This window comes from Anomaloglossus baeobatrachus, chromosome 4 (genome assembly GCF_048569485.1).
Source record: "Anomaloglossus baeobatrachus isolate aAnoBae1 chromosome 4, aAnoBae1.hap1, whole genome shotgun sequence".
NCBI lineage: Eukaryota > Metazoa > Chordata > Amphibia > Anura > Aromobatidae > Anomaloglossus > Anomaloglossus baeobatrachus.
Genome location: NC_134356.1, coordinates 452,660,529 through 452,682,224, shown reverse-complemented (window position 1 = coordinate 452,682,224; position 21,696 = coordinate 452,660,529). Strand labels below are relative to the sequence as shown.

Sequence of the window (21,696 nt, the reverse complement as noted above, 5' to 3'; positions counted from 1 at the left end):
TTTTATGCAGCTTTCTATGACCTACACGCCCATATAGATGCCTTAAGCCTGCTTTACACGGTACGACCGATTGTGCGATTTCACAATCGATCGTACCCGCCCCCGTCCTTTTTGCGTCACGGGCAATCGCTGCCCGTGTCGCACAAAGTTACTAAACCCCGTCACACATACTTACCTCTCGTGCGACCTCGCTGTGGGCGGCGAACGTCCACTTCCTGGAGTGGGAGGGACGTTCGGCGTCACAGTGACGTCACACGGCCGCCGGCCAATCAGAGCGGAGGGGCGGAGATGAGCAGGATGTAAACATCCCGCCCACCTCCTTCCTTCCACATAGAGCCGGCGGCGGCCGCGGGAGGCAGGTGAGCTGCTCATCGTTCCCGTGGTGTCACACGGAGCGACGTGTGCTACCACGGAAACGATGGGCGACTAAAGTAACCGATATTATGGAACCTAACGAGCAGTACCCGACTCACGATTTGTGAGTGATACTGCGTCGCTAGGAGGTGTCACACAGGCCGGCATCGCCAGCGATGCCGGATGTGCGTCACAAAAACCGTGACCCCGACGATCTATCGCCCGATAGATTGCCTGGTGTAAAGCAGGCTTTAGGAGGGTTGATCCTACCGACAGATTCACTTTCATCATCAAGTCAAAGCTAAAAATACAACTATATAGCTAAAGTGTGTGATTTCCACCCCAGTACAATACCCTTGGGTATGAAAAATAATAAATATACAGAATAAGTTAATTTGCAATGTATATACTATATTTACGGCTCACAAATTGGTCTTGGCAGCTATAAATAACATACATAACATCATCTTTCAGGGCTGGATCTGCATATAATAGCCCTGATTAAGGGTGTTATTCATGAAAATCATTTGATAAAATTATTAAGGTGATACATTAATAAGCAGATGTCTAAAATATTATATGCATATTAAAAAATGCATGCCATTGAAATAAATGTGCAAAGGTAAAATCAATTAATATTTGTCTTGGTATAATACATCCATGACTTATTCTGAATATGCGATCTCCTTACTAAATCTTTCTATCTACGTTGATTTTCGAGGTTGATAGGGTCTAGGGGACAGAAGAGCTGAAGCCCTAGGTGAGAAGGGACCCAGGGCATCAACTGATCCCTCCATGTCACCCTGGCTTTGTGGACTTAGCGAAGATCCCTCTGTGTGATTCCTCCAGCTCTTACTCATGGTTCCAGGAATACTAAGCCTCGTTGGCGAATGTGTAGCACTTGTGTTTATAGGTGTTGGAGATCTGGAGCTTTGAACAGAGTCTGACCAGTATTCTTCTGGAGTTTGGTTTCCAGTCACAGGTGTTAATGATCCTTGGCTGCCTGACTCAGCTTCCTGAAGATTTCTGGAGCCTCCAGATAAACGGGGCACAATCGGATCTGTATGTTGTTTTTTTTGACCGGTTTGGGAAACACTTCTTATCTGTTGGACCTGCTGCTGGAAACGTAACTTAGCTATATACAGAAAGAAATATAATTTTTTGTAAGAAAATTAAGGAAAAGTAGGGTCAAAGTAACAACTTAAGCGGGCTTTACACGCTACGAGATCGCTACAGCGATCTCGTTGGGGTCACGGATTTTGTGACGCACATCCGGCCGCTGTAGCAATCTCGTTGTGTGTGACTTCTAGGAGCGATTTTGGATCGTTGCAAAAACGTCCAAAATCGCTCCTCGTTGACATGGGGTCCTCTCCCAATTATCGCTGCTGTCGCTTGGGCGAAGTTGATCCTCGTCCCTTCGACAGCACAGATCGCTACGTGTGACGCCGCAGGAACGAGGAACCTCTCCTTACCTGCCACACGCCAGCAATGAGGAAGGAAGAAGGTGGGCGGGATGTTCGTCCCGCTCATTTCCGCCGCTCCGCTTTGATTGGGCGGCCACTTAGTGTAGTCGCTGTGACGCCGAGCGAACCGCCCCCTTAGAAAGGAGGCGGTTCACCGGTCATAGCGACGTCGCCAAGCAGGTAAGTACGTGTGACGCTGCCGTAGCGATAATGTTCGCTACGGCAGCAATCTTCACATATCGGCATAACGATAGGGGCGGGTGCTATCACGCTCGCCATCGCTAGCATCGGCTAGCGATGTCGCAGCGTGTAAAGCCACCTTTACACCAAAACACACACAACCATTCTACAAATAATAGAGGCACAAAAATAAATTTGGTTGTTGTCTACAAACAACAAGAATGCGAATCACGTTCCTAAGCAAGCCATTGGCATACAAATAATTTAGCCACGATTTTGTAATTGGATCTTCAACAATCTCATAGACTTGTGACCGAAAGGTGTACTTAGGGTATGTTCGCACATAGAAACTTTTGTTATATATATTACACAATATATTTGGTGCAAAAAATACAGTGTTTCACAGTACCAGCATAATCAATGAGTTTTCTAAAATCTCATGCACACGCTGTGGCTTTTTCCCAAGCACATATTTTGAGCCCTGAAATGTTTTTTTTACAACACTCAGCATGTCAATTTTTTCTATGATTTTACAGCACTTTTCACCCATTCAAATTAATGTAGAAAAAAATCATCCAAAACTGCAGCAGACAAATTCCAAGACTCAGTTGATACTCTTAAAAAAAAATTTTGCGATGCAAATTTTATTAAATAATTCCATTAAAAATAGATCCACGCAGGGGGCAAAATTTCATATCAAATAGGAGTAGTAGTCTCTCAGACTACGCGTTTCGGCGTATGTGCGCCTTCTACATGGTCCCTAAACTAAAAACTTTCTGCTAAACGTTAAAAAGGGAAATGAGGGGGTGGGATAATAAAAGCAAACATGAAACTCCCATATTAACCCTATATTGACATACCCCTCTAAAGAGAGATATATTGAACCATTGTTTGATATATTAATGTACGGAATTAATAGTAACTTCTATATTACGTAAGACAAAAAAGTGTAATAACCCCTTAACACTAATCGGAAGCAAATATATGAAAAGCCGCAAATAAGTTGCAGAGTACTACCCATAAAAGACAATAAATGCATTTAGAAATGGCTAGAAAAATTCATCCCAAAAGTCATGATTAAAGGTACTGCTGCAAAACACATATCTCATAAAAAAACGCATCCGTAAGCATGGCCGGCTTTAGGCATGTGCGACTTGTGCGGTCGCACAGGGAGCCGACGGCCATGCTTCAGAGGGGACGCAACAGAGAGGTAAGAAGTCATAATTTTTTTGGCTCCTCTGGTCCCAGCACTGCGTTTTTACTGTAACCACCGCCGGTGAATTACTCAGCTTTATGTAGCCCCTGGCTAGCCAGGCCCACCATCTTCACCGAGCCCCATTCACAGCTGCAGCAGAGGGGCCCGGTGGTGTCGCTTCAGCAACAACTGCAGTCTGCACATGACTAAGGTGCGTGCGAAGTCCTTCTAGGGCATTGCAAGCAAATTAGCCATGTGGTGAGGAGGTACTGTGAATGGAGCAAAGTAGAAAGGTGGCGCGTCATCCCGCAGCCCAATGTGATGAGGTCATCACTCTGCACCTCATCACAGTGCTGTGGGAAATGCGAAGCTGGCGAGCGCGCAGTATCCGGAAGGGAGAGGTAGGCGCTCTGAGCTGAAGATTGCCGGGGGTGATAGGGGACCCGCTGACTCCAGCCGCAGGGGGGTGCTGACTCCAGCCGCAGGGGCAGGAGGGGACCGCTGACTTCAGCCGCAGGGGGGCGGGTTCTGACTCCAGCCGCGGGTGGTGGGGGGCCACTGACTCCAGCCCCAGGTCCTGGGCGCTGACTGCAGCCCCTGCCTTGCTTTAGCTGGATGTGTGGGGGCACACATCCAGCTGAAATGCATCGATGCTCAGAGAGGACGCTGCAGGACGTGGGAGTCGGGGAGCGTGAGTAAAATGTTTGTTTTTTTTTTCTTTTTGCAGTAGACAAATATACGAGGAGAGACCTAGGAAAGGCACATATACACAAGAAGGAGGAGATTATATACCAGGCAGGGGACAAAAAACAGGATGGGGACATATATAAATCAGGAGGAGCCTAGGATGGGGATATATATGCTGGGAAAGGGACAAATAAACCAGGATAGGAACGTATATACCAGGAGGAGGACATATATACCAAGAAGGGGACAGAAACCAGGATGGGGTCATATATACCAGAATGTGCCCAAGAGACGGATATACATACCAAGAGGTGCCCAGGATTGGACATATATACCAGGATAGGGACAAATAAACTGGGATGGGGACATGCATACCAGGAGGGTCCCTGGATGGGGACATGTATACCTGAAAGAGGACATTTATGCTCGGAAGGGAACAATAAACCAGGATGGGGACATGCATACCAGGAAGGGCCCAGGATGCAGACATATATACCAGCATTTGGACATATATACCAGGAGGATAATATACAGAGAGACAATGTGTGTAGGTGGATAGTATACAGAGGGGTAGTGTGGGTGGGGTGATATACAGAGGAGCATTGTGTGTGTGTGAGGATATATATAAAGAGGGGCAGCTTGCATGGGGGATAGTGTACAAAGGAGCAGTATACATGAGTTATATTACACAGAGGGTCATTGTGTGTGTGTATATTATACAGAGTTGCAGTGTGTGGGGGATATATAAAGGGGCAGTGTGTGTGTGTGGAGGATGCTACACAGAGGAGCAGTGTGTGGGATATTATAGTGTGCGATGGTATTTACAGAGGAGCAGTTTACGTGTGCGGACATTATACAGAGGAGCAGTGTGTGGAGGGGGATATATTGAGGAGCAGAGCCAGTGGGGAGATATTATACAGAGGAGTAGAGTGTGGGAGGATATTATACAGAGGAGCAGTAGGTGTGGGAGGATATTATACAGAGGAGCACTAGGTGTGGGATGATATTATACAGAGGAGTAGTAGGTGTGGGAGGATGTTATATTGATAAACAGTGTGTGTGGGATAGTAAACAGAGGAGAAGTGTGGGAGGATATTATACAGAGGAACAGTGTGTATGTGGGGATATTATACAGAAGACCAGTGTGTCGGGTGGTATTATGCAGAGGGGCATTGTGTGTAGGGGATATTATACAGAGAAGCAGTGTGTGGGGGGATATTATACTGAGGAGCAGTGTGTGGGGGGATATTATACTGAGGAGCTGTGTGTGTGGGGGGATAGTATACTGAGGTGCAGTGTGTGTGGGGGGATAGTGTACTGAGGTGCAGTGTGTGGGGGGATATTATACAGAGGAGCAGTGTGGGGGATATTATATAGAGGTGCAGTGTGTGGGGTATATTACACTGAGGAGCAGTGTGTTTGGGGGGATATTATACAGAGGAGCAGTGTGTGGTGTGTGTGTGTGTGTGTGTGTGTGTGTGTGTGTGTGAATATTATACACAGGGGCATTGTGTGGATATATTCTACTGAGGGGCAGTGTTTGTGGGGGATATTATACATGGGGCAGTATGTGTGAGAGAGATATTATACAGAGGAGCAGTGTGCGTGTGTGTGTGTGTGTGTGTGTGTGTGTGTGTGTGTGTGTGTGATATTTTACAGAGGGGCAGTGTGTGGGGATATGATACACATGGGCTTTCGTGTGGGGGAATATTATAAATAGGGGCAGTGTGGGAGAGAGATTATGGAAAGGGGCGGTGTAGAGTATATTATGGAGAGGGGAGGTGTAGGGGGTGTATTATTAATTTTCTAAGGGAAATGCTTTATTTTCTGGAACAACTTCAAAGGTGCTAACACTTTTGGCCATGACTGTGTGTGTGTGTGTATATATATATATATATATATATACACATATATATATATATATATATATACATATATATACATATATATACACACACACACACATACGTTTTCCAAGAATGGTGGTGAGTGTGGAGGGCTTGAGGGGTGGAGTCGGAGTTGGAGTGGGGTGTAATATCCATGGATACGGCATAAATGGTTGAAATCGGAAGACCTCTAAAAAAACGAGATCAGATGTGGTGGATTTGAGGTGCAGATTCTCCAGTACAAATTTGTAATTTATTGTACATTTGAAGAGATCAATTTTCTTAGGATATAAAAAAAAATGGCCTCTGGTCCTTGTTTGTTTCCTGGGAAACTGGGTAAAAAATTAGTAGGGGGCACCAAAGGGCAGTTTTGCACAGGGTGCCATTCAGGTTAAGACCGGCCCTGTCTGTAAGCACCTATCGGATATCAGTAGTACTACTGCGCTCAGCATCTCCTCGGCCTCTAGGCATTTTATAGTGGAGCACAACAGAGATACATCTACTTTCGCGGGTATTGAGAAAGTCTTTCACGCTTTGAGAGGATGCAACTATAAACGCAAACTCCTGAATAGGGAGAGCTATTGGATTTTTACCTTGGGCAGCCGCATGCCTGATGGTCTGAATAAGAGACAGGACCTCATAACATATTATTGAGTGATTTTTCTGGGACTCTGCCTCTCTTTTTTAGGTATTATTACACATGCATGACATACGGTATATATCTTTTGGAGTAACAAATATTGATATTTTTTAATATGTCGATTAAGTGACCTCTTACTGGGAGTTTATATGGTCATTATATACCGTATGTGTTTTGCAGCAATACCTTTAATCATGACTTTTTGGATGAATTTTTCTAGCCATTTCTAAATGCAATTATTGTCTTTTATGGGTAATACTCTGTAACTTATTTGCGGCTTTTCATATATTTGCTTCCGATTAGTGTTAAGGGGTAATTACACTTTTTTGTCTTATGTAATATAGAAGTTACTATTAATTCCATACATTAATCTATCAAACAATGGTTCAATATACAGTACAGACCAAAGGTTTGGACACACCTTCTCATTCAAAGAGTTTTCTTTATTTTCATGACTCTAAAAATTGTAGATTCACATTGAAGACATCAAAATTATGAATGAAAACATGTGGAATGAAAAACTTAAAAAAGTGTGAAACAACTGAAAATATGTTTTATATTCTATGGTTCTTCAAAGTAGCCATCTTTTGCTTTGATTACTGCTTTGAAAACTCTTGGCATTCTCTTGATGAGCTTCAAGAGGTAGTCACCGGAAATGGTCTTCCAACAGTCTTGAAGGAGTTCCCAGAGATGCTTAGCACTTGTTGGATCTTTTGCCTTCACTCTGTGGTCCAACTCACCCCAAACCATCTTGATTGGGTTCAGGTCTGGTGACTGTGCAGGCCAGGTGATCTGGCGTAGAACCCCATCATTCTTCTTCTTAGTCAAATAGCCCTTACACAGCCTGGAGGTGTGTTTGGGGTCATTGTCCTGTTGAAAAATAAATGATGGTCCAACTAAACGCAAACCGGATGGAATACCATACTGCTGCAAGATGCTGTGGTAGCCATGCTGCTTCAGTATGCCTTCAATTTTGAATACATCCCCAATAGTGTCACCAGAAAAGCACCCCCACATCATCAAACCTCCTCCTCCATGCTTCACGGTGGGAACCAGGCATGTAGAGTCCATCCGTTCACCTTTTCTGCGTCGCACAAACATATGGCGGTTGGGTCCAAAGATCTCAAATTTGGACTCATGAGACCAAAGCACAGATTTCCACTGGTCTAATGTCATTCCTTGTGTTCTTTAGCCCAAAGAAGTCTCTTTTGCTTGTTGCCTGTCCTTAGCAGTGGTTTCCTAGCAGCTATTTTACCATAAAGGCCTGCTCCACAAAGTCTCCTCTTAAAAGTTGTTCTAGAGATGTGTCTGCTGCATTTGACCTGGTCTCTAATCTGATCTAATCTCAGATAAACTTATCCTCCCCAGCAGAGGTTACTCTTGGTTTTCCTTTCCCGGGGCAGTCCTCATGTGAGCCAGTTTCTTTGTAGCTTTTGATGGTTTTTGACACTGCACTTGGGGACACTTTCAAAGTTTTCCCAATTTTTCGAACTGACTGACCTTCATTTCTTAAAGTAATGATGGCCACTCCTTTTTCTTTACTCAGCTGCTTTTTTCTTGCCATAATAAAAATTCTAACAGTCTATTCAGTAGGACTATCAGCTGTGTATCCACCAGACTTCTGCACAACACATCTGACAGTCCCAACCCCATTTATAAGACAAGAAATCCCACTTATTAAACCTGACAGGGCACACCTGTGAAGTGAAAACCATTTCCGGTAACTACCTCTTGAAGCTCATCAAGAGAATGCCAAGAGTGTGCAAATTGTCTCTCCAGGACTGGAGACAAACTCTAGCGCAGCGCCACCTATTGGAAGTAGCGATCCAAAAAGTTAAATGTGGATTTTTAACAACCCTTTACATATAACTTAGGATATATAGATATTAGATTAGATATTGTCCTGGAGAGACAATTTGAATTTTGCAGAGGGGCGTGGCAGCTATAAGTCCCCTTACTTGAAAGCAGCCAGACTGGCTTGCAAAGTCTCCATAAGGAGAATAGTGTTCCCAAGAGTGTGCAAAGCAGTAATCAAAGCAAAAGGTGGCTACTTTGAAGAATCTAGAATATAAGACATATTTTCAGTTTCACAATTTTTTGTTAAGTATTTCATTCCACATGTGTTAATTCATAGTTTTGATGCCTTCAATGTGAATCTAAATTTTCAGAGTCCTGAAAATAAAGAAAACTCTTTGAATGAGAAGGTGTGTCCAAACTTTTGGTCTGTACTGTACATGCATACAATCATAGTCAAAAGTATTGACACCATTGAAATTGTTCCAGAAAATGAAGAATTTCTCCAGATAATTAGAAATGTTTTATTATACACACATTTATTTCCTTTGTGTGTTTTGAAACAACACAAAACAAAACCTGAGAAAAAAAGGCAAACTGGACATAATTTCACACAAAACCCCCAAAATGGGCCTGACAAAATTGTTGGCACCCAAAACTTAATATTTGGTTGCACATCCTTTGGAATAATAGCTTCAAAAAGCTTTGAACACCTCTCAGCTGGAATTTTAGACCACTTTTCTTTTGCTCTAGGTCTCTCATATTTGAAGGGTGCCTCTTTCTCCAGCAATTTTAAGAGCTCTCCACAGTTGTTCAATGAGATTTAGGTCCGGACTCATTGCTGCCACTTCAGAACTTTGTTTCCATCCATTTCTGTGGGCTTCTTGAAGTATGTTTGGGGACATTATCCTGCTGGAAGACCCATGCTCTAGGACGCAAACTCAGCTCTTTGACACTAGGCACTACATTGCAACCCAAAATCCTTTAGTGATCTTCAGATTTCATGGTGTCTTGCACACAGTCAAGGCACCCAGTACCAGAGGCAGCAAAACAACCCAATACATCTTTGAACCTCCACCATATTTGACTATAGATACTGTGTTCTTTTCTTTGTAGGCCACATTCCCTTTTCGGTAAACAGTAGAATGATGAGCTTTACCAAAAGCTCTATCTTGGGCTCATCTGTCCACAAGATGCTTTCCAGAAGGATTTTGGCTTACTAGCATACATTTTGGCAAACCACAGTCTATCTTTTTTATGTCTACGTGTCTTCAGTGTGGCCTCCAGGGTGTCCTGCCATAGCTTTTCATTTCATTCAAATATGGACGGATAGTTTGCACTGACACTGATGCACCCTGAGACTGCAGGACAGCTTAAATTTCTTTGGAACTTTATTATGTCTACTTATCCACCATTCAGACTATCATGCGTTGCAATCTTAAATTAATTTTTCTTTGCAGTCTTGATTATCAAGAGCTCTAGAGATGGACTTGTAAGTTTAAGATTGATGATATTTTTCAACAATTTTGGTTCTCATATTCACAATCCGTTCTCTTCTCCTCTTTCTCCATGCTTATTGTGCCACACAGAGACACACAATGCAAAGATTGAGTTAACTTCTACCCTTTTTATTTGGTTTCAGGTGTGATTTTCATATTGCTCACACCTGTTACACAGGTGAGTTTGACCGGGCATCACATGCTTGAAATAGTTGTTTACCCACAATTTTGGAAAGGTTTTGTGTGAAATTATGTCTAATTTGCCTGTTTTTCCCTTGTTTTTTTCCAAAATACGAAGAGGAAATGTGGATAACATGTTTAATTGCAATAATTTTCAGGGAGAAATACTTCATTTTCTGGAACAATTTCAAGGGTGCCACACATTTGGCCATGACTGTATATATACATAATATGTATGTATCCGCATATATTTACATATATTATAGCACTGCTATTTCTGTGTATATCTTATTGGTACTGTTTATGCATATGGTATAGTGGTACATAGATCTCTTAGACCAGTGTTTCCCAAATTCAGTCCTCACAGCACCCCCAAGAAGTCATGGTTTGCCAATTTCCAAAGAGAGAGACCCCTATAGCGAGACATGTGTGGGACTTCCACCAGGGCAATATAAAATCGGTCTGCTTCAGAGTCCTGGAAATGATTAGACGGAATCCCAGAGGAGGTGACTGGGATAACAGGATTTTGAGGAAGGAATGTCACATGTCTCGCTATAGGGGTCTCTCTTTTATGCCTGATGTCACCGACATGTTCCCCTATACGTCTCCTCAGTTCCCTCCTAGTTTTCCCTACATAGTCAAGGGGACAATCACATATTGCTAGATAGACCAGGCCTTCACTTTTACAATTTGCGAAATCTCTCAGGAAGTACTCACGACCAGTGCTGGCACAAAGGACCGATTTATGGATTTTATTAGTGAGTTTGGTTGCCATGGTGATTAATGACATTAATGAAAGTGGTGATATGGCAACTTTCTCTTTCTGAGGTCCTCAGACCCTGCTAATAAGGGAGTGACGCATTAGGTGTAGGTAAATCCTTCCTCCGGTATTATCTATGTATATGTGGTGTTAAATAATACGGAGCTTTTTCACTTAAATCGCTGCGCACGCGCGGTTTTAACGCACAATATGAGGTGATACCCTCTCGTGGTGTGTCGGGCGCGTGCGCAATGTGGGGCAGTACGTCATGATAAGACGTGTTTGTCAGGTTGCTAGGGCGCCGCGTCTGGAATCGATGGGCGTGTTCGGCGCCCAAATATGGTTCGAGTGGGCGCGGTTATCTGAAACAACAGTAATGAGTCATGAATTAATGAGCTATGACGTCAGGTCATGCGCAATGTCTATCTCACACGCTCTAGCGATTGAATTTGAATCTGACATGCGCATTATGCCTAGATGAGACAGAAGCCTGCTGGCTTGTACCTTGGACATTTGTGTTCATGGTTATATGATATGGTCTATTTAAACTGCCGGTTTAATGGCGGCAGCTGCTGCCATAAGGAGACATGTATCACTTTTGAATGGTTCCCTTTCTCCCTGGGCCTCCTGGTGAACCGGATTAGAGGGTGGAGAAACGCGTCGAGGCAGTGCAGATGCACCTAAAAAGGGAAGTTAATATCTTTACTTTATAAAATGATATTTAGTCATTTATAATGAGTGTGTATACTGGTATTATTCCAGAGGTTGGGATTTGTTGAATGCAAGTTAAATATATCTGTTAGGTTGGTCTGGTTAATGGATCTGTTATCCCTGTATATAAATCAATGACCAGTTGAATTGGAGCATATTAAATGGACATGAGTAACAGGGTGTTGTAGTATCTGTTATCCCTGTATTTAAATCAATGACCAGTTGAATTGGAGCATATTGGTTTGGTTTATGGATTTGTTATCCCTGTATATAAATTAATGACCAGTTGAATTGGAGCATATTAAATGGTTATGAGTAACAGGGTAGTGTAATATCTGTTATCCCTGTATATTAATTAATGACCAGTTGAATTGGAGCATATTAAAACCGGGTATAATATAATATCTTAACCATTGCCCTCTCTTTGAGATCCATTGAGGGCTAATAAGGCCAACCAATAATTATTAGTATTTTGCATAGGCACTCTCATTTTTTCCTTATATGGTAGGGAAATTATTAGGGTAAGTGAGGGATAGCCACCGAGGAACGGGGGTGCCCAGTTAAGTTAAGGCGGTATTACCTCCGTCGGTAGGAAGGAGTGAGGTGGTAGGTCCATAATAGGGTCAATTTAATCCCATCTGGGACCCCACACTCCTATTTGTTGCTCTTGTTTGAATTTTTTTTTAAATAGGGGTGGCATCCCTGGTGTATATTTATACTACCCTGGTTTTGATACAAGTAAAATATATCTTTGTACCGTGTTAGCCAGTTTTTATCTACTACCCTGGATAATTTCTGTACAGGTGAATCACTTGGGTAATTTTAAGACGTATTTAATAAAATAGAATTTTTAAAGGGATTGTTTTTTCACTTTATATGTACTTTTGACTATCCTGAAACTATTTGAATTGTTAGCCTCTAGTTGGCTCTCAAACCTATACAGCTTGGAGTAGGACAACATGTATAAAAAGTACCAGGTGATCAAAATGCTCATTTGCCTAATAATTCTGCACACAGGGTATAATCATTTTTGAAAGTGTAAACTCCCTTTCTTCCCCACATTGCTTGTCTCAACCTACTACAACAATCTTAGCCCCTGTCACCAGGCGGTGCTAAACTTACACTGCATTGACAATTGAAGGAGGGAGACTGCTAGAATTACTGGGCGATGCAGGTACGACTTGTGGTGCCATACCACCCAAGGAAGTGTGCTTTTCTGCAGCACAACTAGTCAGGCAATGTTATTTTCTCCATGCTGCAAGTTTAGGGTTGGGCCACAACCTATTTAAACTCCCAGCAGTCTGCTGGGTGTTGTCAGTTATGTTATTACTGACACTTGTTGATTCATTGAACTCTGTTACTGCTTTCTAGAATACAATTGTTGACCCTGGACTGACTTGTGAAGTGTGAAGGCCATAGTCCTTCTGGGATTTGCTAAGCGGAGTGGCTTGCTCAATGTCTGTCTGTGGAAACCTTGTTAAGAGCTCCCAGATTTCCACATACGACTTTGCCTTATAAAGCTACAGCTTGCTGGGCTGAGACTTGAAGGGGTTTTCCAACAAACAAAGTTAATTTTAAACAGCAGATCTTGGAATACTAATAATTTCCACAATTGAATGTGTTTTAAAAAAAATGTTCCTGTGCGGAGATAATTGTGCCGCCCCCACGCCAGCAGCCGCTGCTGCTCGGATCCGGATCTACGGTATGGCTTGAGGGGTTCTCCGGACCCGGTGGTCGCGCGGACACTCCGAAAAAATGTGACGTTTTTGTACGGGATTGGTTGCAAATTGTCTGTGACGCCACCCACGGTGTGTGGTGAGGTATGGCACCACCGCTGCTGTTATGGGAGACCCTGGGAGATGTGATAGCAGCTGGATGTTAACCCCTCCGTGGGTAGGGATGGATGCCCCGGGGCCCGGTGTCTCTATGCTGAGGATTGTGATTGAAGGGGCTGGCGTACCCAGTCAGGCCGGGGATGTTACTCACGGTGGAATAAAGCACACAAGTCCTGTGGTAAATCAAGATGATGGTGGCCGGCTGCCGCAGATGGGTGTATTAGGTCCCACACCCGGGTTTGGTAATCAAAGTCTCTCTCCTCTGTACTGTTTTGTAGATAGGACTTCCGGGTGTGAAACACAGGAGTCCGCTCCCGGTCCTCTGGTTGGGAGCCGTGCCCGTCTGATGCTGACCCTTGGGATCTACGGGCCCTGTTGGTTGCCCTATCCCTCTCGGTGGGTGGTTGTCTACTTTTCGGGACTTAGGTTGGGACAGGACCTATAATTCTGCCCTCAATTGGTTAATTAGCTAGGCCGTTGGTGACGGTCCAGGATTCAGGGTCCAAGTACCCCCTCTGTGGACACAGTTTCCGGGTTGGTTGTCCGGTGTCCGTACCGGCGGGCTCCAACCCTGCCCCGGTCCACCTCGGATCTCCAGCAGCCGTCTTCCCATCTCCTGCAGACCCTGGCTACTGTCTGCTACCTAACCAAGGTGTCAGGGCTCCGACCCTGGCACCTGTCAGCTTGGCACCTCCACTCACTTCCAACTATCTGAAACTGACTGTTTCCCCGCCCCGGCTCTCCAGACCCCTAGGTGGGCATTCCCTATCCGCCTGGTCCCGCCCACTGGTGTGTCTGTCCTTCCATAAGGGGGGTGACTAGGGTTTCAGGTCGGCTGCTGTAACCCTTTGTGGGATTGATGTTCTGCGGGAGCCTATATGTGCCACTACCTGGTTTTCCAGGGTGCTACATAATCTTACATATGTGTCCCTGCTATGGACTGTGTAATGGCTGTGTCTGGCCATACAGGTATATGGTCTGATCATATCACATCTCCTGGGCCGAGGTGGAAGTAAAAAAGTATACAAACATTACAGCACGGGATTGTAAATAATTATTTATTTGAGGTAAAACAGGTTTTAAAAACAAGCAGGGAAATGTTTTACCTGACAAAAAGAATCCTCTATTATCCCGTGCTGTAATTTCTTTATACTCTTTTGCATCTTCCCCTACTTAGGAGCTGTAGTGTGATCAGACCAAGTTCCTGTATGGTCTGAAACAGCCATTACGCAGTACATTGCATGTGTACTTTTTTAAGATTATCTCAGGACAGGGACATTTTTTTTTTTTTTTTTTAAAAATAGTTCCAATTGTGGAACTTATTCTTATTCCAAGATCTATTGATCAAAATGAACTTTAAAGTTAACTTTCTCTGTGGGAAAACCCCTTTAATATACAGGGACTTAAAAGCTATTTCATTCTGTAGCTGGACCCATAAAATGCTCATCTAATTTTCAGGAGTATACAGACATTTTGACATGAATCATCAAAATAGAGCACTGTACAGAAAACAAAATGAGATAATAATCCATTTTTAATACCTGAGGAAAGCGCTGGACAGAATTTCTTGTACAATAATAAGGTACTTTAATCTAGCTATACAGGACAGATAAAGCTTGATCAGCACACATTAATTTTCATATATTTAGTAAAATAAATTACTTGTACCAACCTTTCATTAGAGATTCATTTTTCTCTTTTAACATTTTAATTTCTGAGGCCAACATGGTTATCTGAAAATAATAAAGTGAAAATATATCCTGTACATCAAGTCATTTTTCATTTTCTCAGTATTACATTTTCTTACTCATCCTTGCTTGAGCTTTAAAGGGAATCTGTCAGCAGGTTTTTGCTACGTCATCTGAGAGGAGCATGATGTAGGCAAAGAGGCCCTTAGTTCAATAATGTATCACTTAGGTTACTTGGTGAGGCCGTTTTGACAGAAGCTAAGATTTTAGATTTTGCTTCTCTGACCCACTAATAATAAAGCTAAGAGTTTTAAACTAACATTGCAGATAGACAAAAACAGACTTTGAGATAAGAGACACAGGTTTGCATTCTCTGTTTTAACTTTTACAGGATGCTGTCTTCAAATTACATAGCAGAAACCTGCTGACAAAGTCCCTTTAACTTTTGGACATTCACTAAAATTTTGAAAACTTTGGATGTCACTGCAGTTTTTCTCATGCAATATATTTGAGACAAAACTAAGAATGGTTTAAAATGTAGATGTATTAGTGGATATGGTTGTTGTTTTGTGTTCTACATATCAGTAATATGTGGAAAATAGCCTGCAGTGTATCCATACAGTATCTTCACAGGCTTTATGGGAGCATTTGGATTTTATTCTCATGAATCTGTGAGAAATTCAATTTGAGAAAATCAATTATGCCATGCTTCATTGCAAACTATTACTTTGAGATGCTAAAATATTGCTTTTAGACTTGAAGACAGCGCTTCACAGAGGAATCATATGGAAGCACATGTTGACCAAAATCTTTGCCAAGAGCACTAACCTTATACCTATCAATTATAAGTCTATCCTCTACTACGTTCACTGAAAATATATGTAGTTTCTTGATATGACTCTGCTAAAGATTCTCTCCTAGGCACAAGATTGCAGAGCAAATTGCAATATTTTTAACATGTGGTTTTTAAAGGGAACCTGTCAGCAGAAATTTCGCCCAAAACCTAAAAGATTCCCCCTCTGCAGCTCCTGGGCTGCATTCTAGAAAGGTCCCTGTTATTATTGTGCCCCCTGTGAGACCAAAATAAAGACTTTATAAAGTGGTACCTTTTTGTATTCAGATTCTGTAAATGTGACACGGGGGTGGGCTGCCTGATGGCCGTTAGTCTGCCTCCTGCCGCTTTAGGCCGTCCCCCATCGCTGATTTCCATAGCTGTGGACGCCGCCCAGTGCTCCACAGGTCCCCGCGCATGCCCAGTGCTCATCTCTCGTGGATGAGCACTGTGCCCAGTGTCACCGCTGGTGACGTGCGCGCAGGCTTTAGATTATGGGCGGTGCTGTGATGTTTATTACCAAGCAACCGCCCATAATCGCGGGACCGCGCTTTCCCCCTCGGCGTCCTTCGTTCTGCGCAAGCACGGTGCTGCTGACCTCACGTCACCTCCTTCTATCTATTTCCTGCCTCAGGGCAAGATGGGAAGGAGGTGACGTGGGGTCAGCAGCACCGCGCTTGCGCAGAACGAAGGACGCCAAGGGGGAAAGCGCGGTCCCGCGATTATGGGCGGTTGCTTAGTAATAAACATCACAGCACCGCCCATAATCTAAAGCCTGCACGCACGTCACCAGCGGTGACACTGGGCACAGTGCTCATCCACGAGAGATGAGCACTGGGCATGCGCGGGGACCTGTGGAGCACTAGGCGGCGTCCACAGCTATGAAAATCAGCGATGGGGGACGGCCTAAAGCGGCAGGAGGCAGACTAACGGCCATCAGGCAGCCCGCCCCGTGTCACATTTACAGAATCTGAATACAAAAAGGTACCACTTTATAAAGTCTTTATTTTGGTCTCACAGGGGGCACAATAATAACAGGGACCTTTCTAGAATGCAGCCCAGGAGCTGCAGAGGGGGAATCTTTTAGGTTTTGGGCGAAATTTCTGCTGACAGGTTCCCTTTAAGTTCACGGTTTCTTCCTATTCAGTTAGAAGGTGAATCCTGTGTCAAATCTGTGGCAGATATAATATGCTTCAATTTGTATAAAACACACATCATGCTCTGAAGACTGCAGTTTTTTCTCTTTTTCGAGATCAGGATTTCTACGAATCCCATTCACGACAATGTGAACATTTGGTTGCCGAATAAAATAGTGCAGCAAGCAGTCCCTAACAAATTTTTCTGGTAAAATATCACATGATTAAATTACATAAAAATGTAAAGTGTGAACTAAATATGTACGGTATATAACCGCAAGGTCATCTGCTCCTAATGAGTACAGGCAAATTGGATAACTCATTGTGTCCTAATTCTGTTACATTGCAATATAATGATCCTGTGTTTTTGCAGCAAGAAGGGTCACAAAATGAAAAGAGCAGATAAGCTGTGGATTCTAACTATACACTTGAAATGTGCCAATAAGTTACTGGGCGACAAACATCACACATGTGAAATATGGATAAACATTTCTTTGTTGCCCACATTTTATTTGGGTATTTGGGCATCAGATAGTTTCTCCACCTTGAGAACCTGTCTGTAATAACCAGAGAAGAGAGTGGCTGTTACTTGTAGCTCCTGTACATTGAACTCATAACCATAACATACTATATTTCAATTAAAAGGTGTCTACAGTTTCATCCATGTTTAAAGATGGTGTCTAACCAGCTGGGGCGTTTTATAAATTAAAGAAGTAATGTAATGAAAACTTGTGATACTGTACTTTTTCAGATTTTTCCTCAAGCTGCCTTTGCAATTTGCTGATGTGTTTTTCATCCATCTCTCTTGATGGGTTCTGGAGATAATCTTGAGGGTCTATATTGTCCTTTGATAGATCCTTGTTGGTCTTGACAGATCTCAACACATTCTAGAAGAGAGGGCACATTAAAAAAGTCAACCCCATTATTGGCTTCTAACTTACCTGAACATCACAAGCACATGACATGTGCAGCCATAGAATCTTAAAAAGTTTCACAAAAATGTGTGAAGAACACACAGGGAGTACCATATTCACAACAATTATATCATTTATTGAGTACAAAACATATATACAACAAAAGGGACTTAAGATGTCATCAAGGTGAAATATAATCAGTAGTGGACTCCTGGAAAGGAGGGAGTCTCCATGTGTCGCATAGCACCCCCCTGCTGAAGAAGCCAACGCGAAATGCGCGTTCAGGACGGGTGTGGGGAGTTTTACGTTCTCCTAAAGTGTCCAGTGGCAGCAAACCAGGCAGTCTATTTCCATGGGTAAGCTATATTCATACAATATTTGACCTTGTATTTTCTAATCTATATATATTATATATGTAATGGCTTTTCCTGGTATAGTACTATCATGTGCCTCCTTTCTCTAATTCCAATCTGGACATAACCTTATGGGATGATGCAAATTTAATTATTTACCCATATACAATAGATGCCTTTATTCAATTTGGTTATATACCTTTAAACTAACCATTTTTACATGCTGCCATTCGACACTTGGAGACTCCCTCCCTTCCAGGAGTCCCCTACTGACTATATTTCACCATGCTGACATTTTAAGTGCCTTTTGTTGTATATATGTTTTGTACTCAATAAATGATTTAATTGTTGTGAACATGGTACTCCCTGTGTGTTCTTTACACATTTTTGTGAAATTCTATTGAAGGAGTTTATTCTAACTACCAATCCTCTACATAGAAAGGGAATGACTAATAATTTAAATATTAACATGACCTATGCACATATTTTCCCTTCTCTAAAATCTATGTTTTTTTGCAATCTTAAAACGTTGTATGACCTTTGTATATCCTAAACAATGAGCCATATACAGAACGCAGGGGTGAATCTGGGTCACACCTGTATGAAGTTTGGATGTCCGTCCCTGGGTGACTTTCATTCAGACATTCTCATGATGATGGTCGCAGCACATTTTGCATTTTGTCAAATATGAAAACACATTATTTTTAGGCCTCAGTCACAACAGAGGTTTTTAGTAAAATGATTGCTATAATGACCATCAATCAGATGCCGCTTTGGAAAACTTTTCTGTTTCTGTGATTAACATCTCAAATTAATTGCTAAGTACTATATCATGGCAAAGCTTTTTGCTTTTTCTATCATGAGAAAAACAAATGTGTAAAGCTAGGTCTGCACAGGGTGCCAATATGGAACATTTTTTTGCGACATTTGATGAAACATGACTTTTCCTGCTAAAAAGTTGAAAACCAGTTATAGACAGAAAAAAAACAATTTTCAGATTTGCTCAAAATTTATTAATTAAATGGAACAGTTAAGTTCTTTGCAAATGTGGGAGAAAGGGAGACCTCCATTATACAAGGACATTGTTAGTGATTGGCCACAATGATTAATTTTATTTGACTACACTAGTATAATCCCTGGTCTAGGAAAACTGCTGAAAAAGATAATGACTGCAACGAGCATAGCTAGAGTAGAGGCCCAGACATGACAGGGGTTTAGAAGAGGAAGGCCAAGGAAGGGTTAATAGGTAGACTGATTAGGAAGGGTTTTATATAGGATTTTGGCACGTCCACAAAATAAAGTTGAGGGAGCATTTGGGTTAGAGGCTAGGTCACATGGTTTAGGATTCAGATTAGGATTGGATAGGAAGTTTATAGGAAGGGGTTTTTTAAGGGCAAGGGCTACTTTTAAAAAAAGAGGAGAAGCCATTGGAGCACTGTTTTCCCTTGCATCTAGGGCCAGCAAATGAGATCCTGGACTCTGCGTTGACATCCACCTTGAAAGCTGCAGCAGAACATGGGCGTGAGTGGCTGCAGGAGCAACTGAACTCGGTGTTAGGCCAGTGCGGGGATCCAGTATACCCACCCGTCAGATGTCCGGATGTTCCCCATTGATGTAGGATGATTTGGAGCCTATCTGTGACCTTTACGGTGTTGTGGGACATAATGAGGGACAACACAAACAAGAGTGCCCGAAGTCAGACTAGGCTGTGCAGAGAGTGCAGAAGGGTGACGGAGATTCTACCTCTTGCCTCTTCACTCAGGAAGGCATCTTTATCTTTTGTCTGGCCCTCCTGTGGTGCTTACGCAGTGCGCAGCCACACAATAGGATGGTTAATGGGGTAGGGTCACATCGGAGGTATGTTGACCATTCATTATCAAGTTATGGTTAGTGACTGCTGGAACAGGTTATAAAAGTTGACTTTTGTCAACTGTGATTCAGAGTGGTGTGATAGAGAAGTATTTATTCTGGTGTTGTTCAATGATTTTGAGGCCATCCAGGATCTCCTCAGAGAAGGTTGGTGTTATGGTTTATATTTTGTAATCAATAAAGGCTGTTGTGGTTATAAATTTCCGACTGTCACTCAGCGTTTTTAGTTTATTTTTTTTATGCCTTACACTTTTTACAATACCCTAGTCATGTGTTTTATCAGATTGACAAGACACTTTCAAGGAGGCTTTGTGTTTATACTGCTTCCCATACAAGTTTATACAAAGTCCTATATTGCTTTGTGCCTGCAAATCTTTTTTTTTTTTATTCCTGGAACTGATCATTACGTCACCGACAATTGGGTGTAGGTCTCCACTATTGCAGGTTACATGAGGTGAATTAAAGTTTGTACAAAAATTACCTTTACTAATGTAGATTTCTCTGTCCAGTCATCTGCTGGCTTCTCCTCCTGGAACACTTTCTTGTAGGCATTTCCCAGGCTTTGTTTCTCTTTAAACAACACCTTGAGCTGCACAAAAGACATATCATAAACTGCAGGAAAAAGTAATATATTTCTGACAGCAATGTTACCACGATTGGCATCATAACTAGGCAAATATCATATAAATTATACAGAGAATTAATGATATAAACAATATATCAAAACACTTTATATCATGCAGTCATGTGAACTGTACAAGCTTTAGACACAACCAGGAAGGAAATGGTGGAGAAATGTCACTGCCTAGGGAGAACATCTAAGGAGCATTGTAATGGTCCTCCGTTTCAGCCACCACAATTAATGCTGAAAGGTGACTTCAGTCACTAGCAACAGTGTATTATAGATATATAATAAAGACTATACTTCACACATTCTACTAAAATAATAACACTGCTTTCATTAGTAAACTTGTCTGTTGAAGGAGCCTCTTAGCTCTGAAAGCTTACGCATAGAATTTTCCTGCATGGGAAATAAAGATATCACTTCTAGAATACTTTTGTCTTTTTTGGGCATAATAGGACTAAAAATCATAATTATGAAAGGGGATGATCACTACCTGGACAACATTTGACCAAGGGAAGTTTGAGTGCAGCAGCCCAGTAATGGCCACTGACTGGCTGCAGGGCTCATGAGTAGTGCTGAGCCACCCGCCTAGTGTTCGAGTTCGGTTCGGTTCGTTGAATGACGGTCCGGCCAAATGTTTGACGAACTCCTTCGAACCCCATTGAAAACAATGGCAGGCAAAGAAAAACACATACAAACACATTATACATGTACACATACAGTTAATAAACATTGCCATTACACCTACAGGTGTATAAAGTGTCTGCTCTCCTGCATACACTAGTGAATGGAGCATGCTGAGCCTTGTAGTTCTGCAGCTGCTGTCTGCTCTCCTCCATACAGACAGACAGTAGCTGCAGAACTACAAGGCTCAGCATACTCCATCCAGGACTGTATGTAGGAGTTTTTTGCCCCCCCCAAAAATTACGTGGGCTTCGCCATGTTTTTGTATGCTAGCCAGGTACAGCAGGCAGCTACGAGCTGCCCCAACCCCCAGCTGCCTATTTGTACCTGGCTGGGAACCAAAAATATAGGGAAGCCCTTTTTTTTTTTTAATTATTTCATGAATTTCATGAAATAATTAAAAAAAAATAA

The 21,696-nt window shown here is 42.5% G+C and overlaps 1 protein-coding gene across 1 annotated transcript in view; it reads right to left on the bottom strand.

The window, feature by feature from the left end:
- Positions 1–345: 345 nt before the first annotated feature.
- The window catches only part of LOC142301663 (uncharacterized), a 150,302-nt gene continuing 128,951 nt past the window's right edge, over positions 346–21,696 (bottom strand). Inside the window, exons 22-25 of the mRNA XM_075342681.1 lie at positions 20,458–20,565; positions 17,584–17,727; positions 14,857–14,917; positions 346–1,489 (exon numbers count right to left, since the gene is read on the bottom strand). Coding sequence (XP_075198796.1) covers positions 1,059–1,489; positions 14,857–14,917; positions 17,584–17,727; positions 20,458–20,565 — 744 coding nt within the window. The 3' untranslated portion in view covers positions 346–1,058. The remainder of the gene's footprint in view (positions 1,490–14,856; positions 14,918–17,583; positions 17,728–20,457; positions 20,566–21,696) is intronic.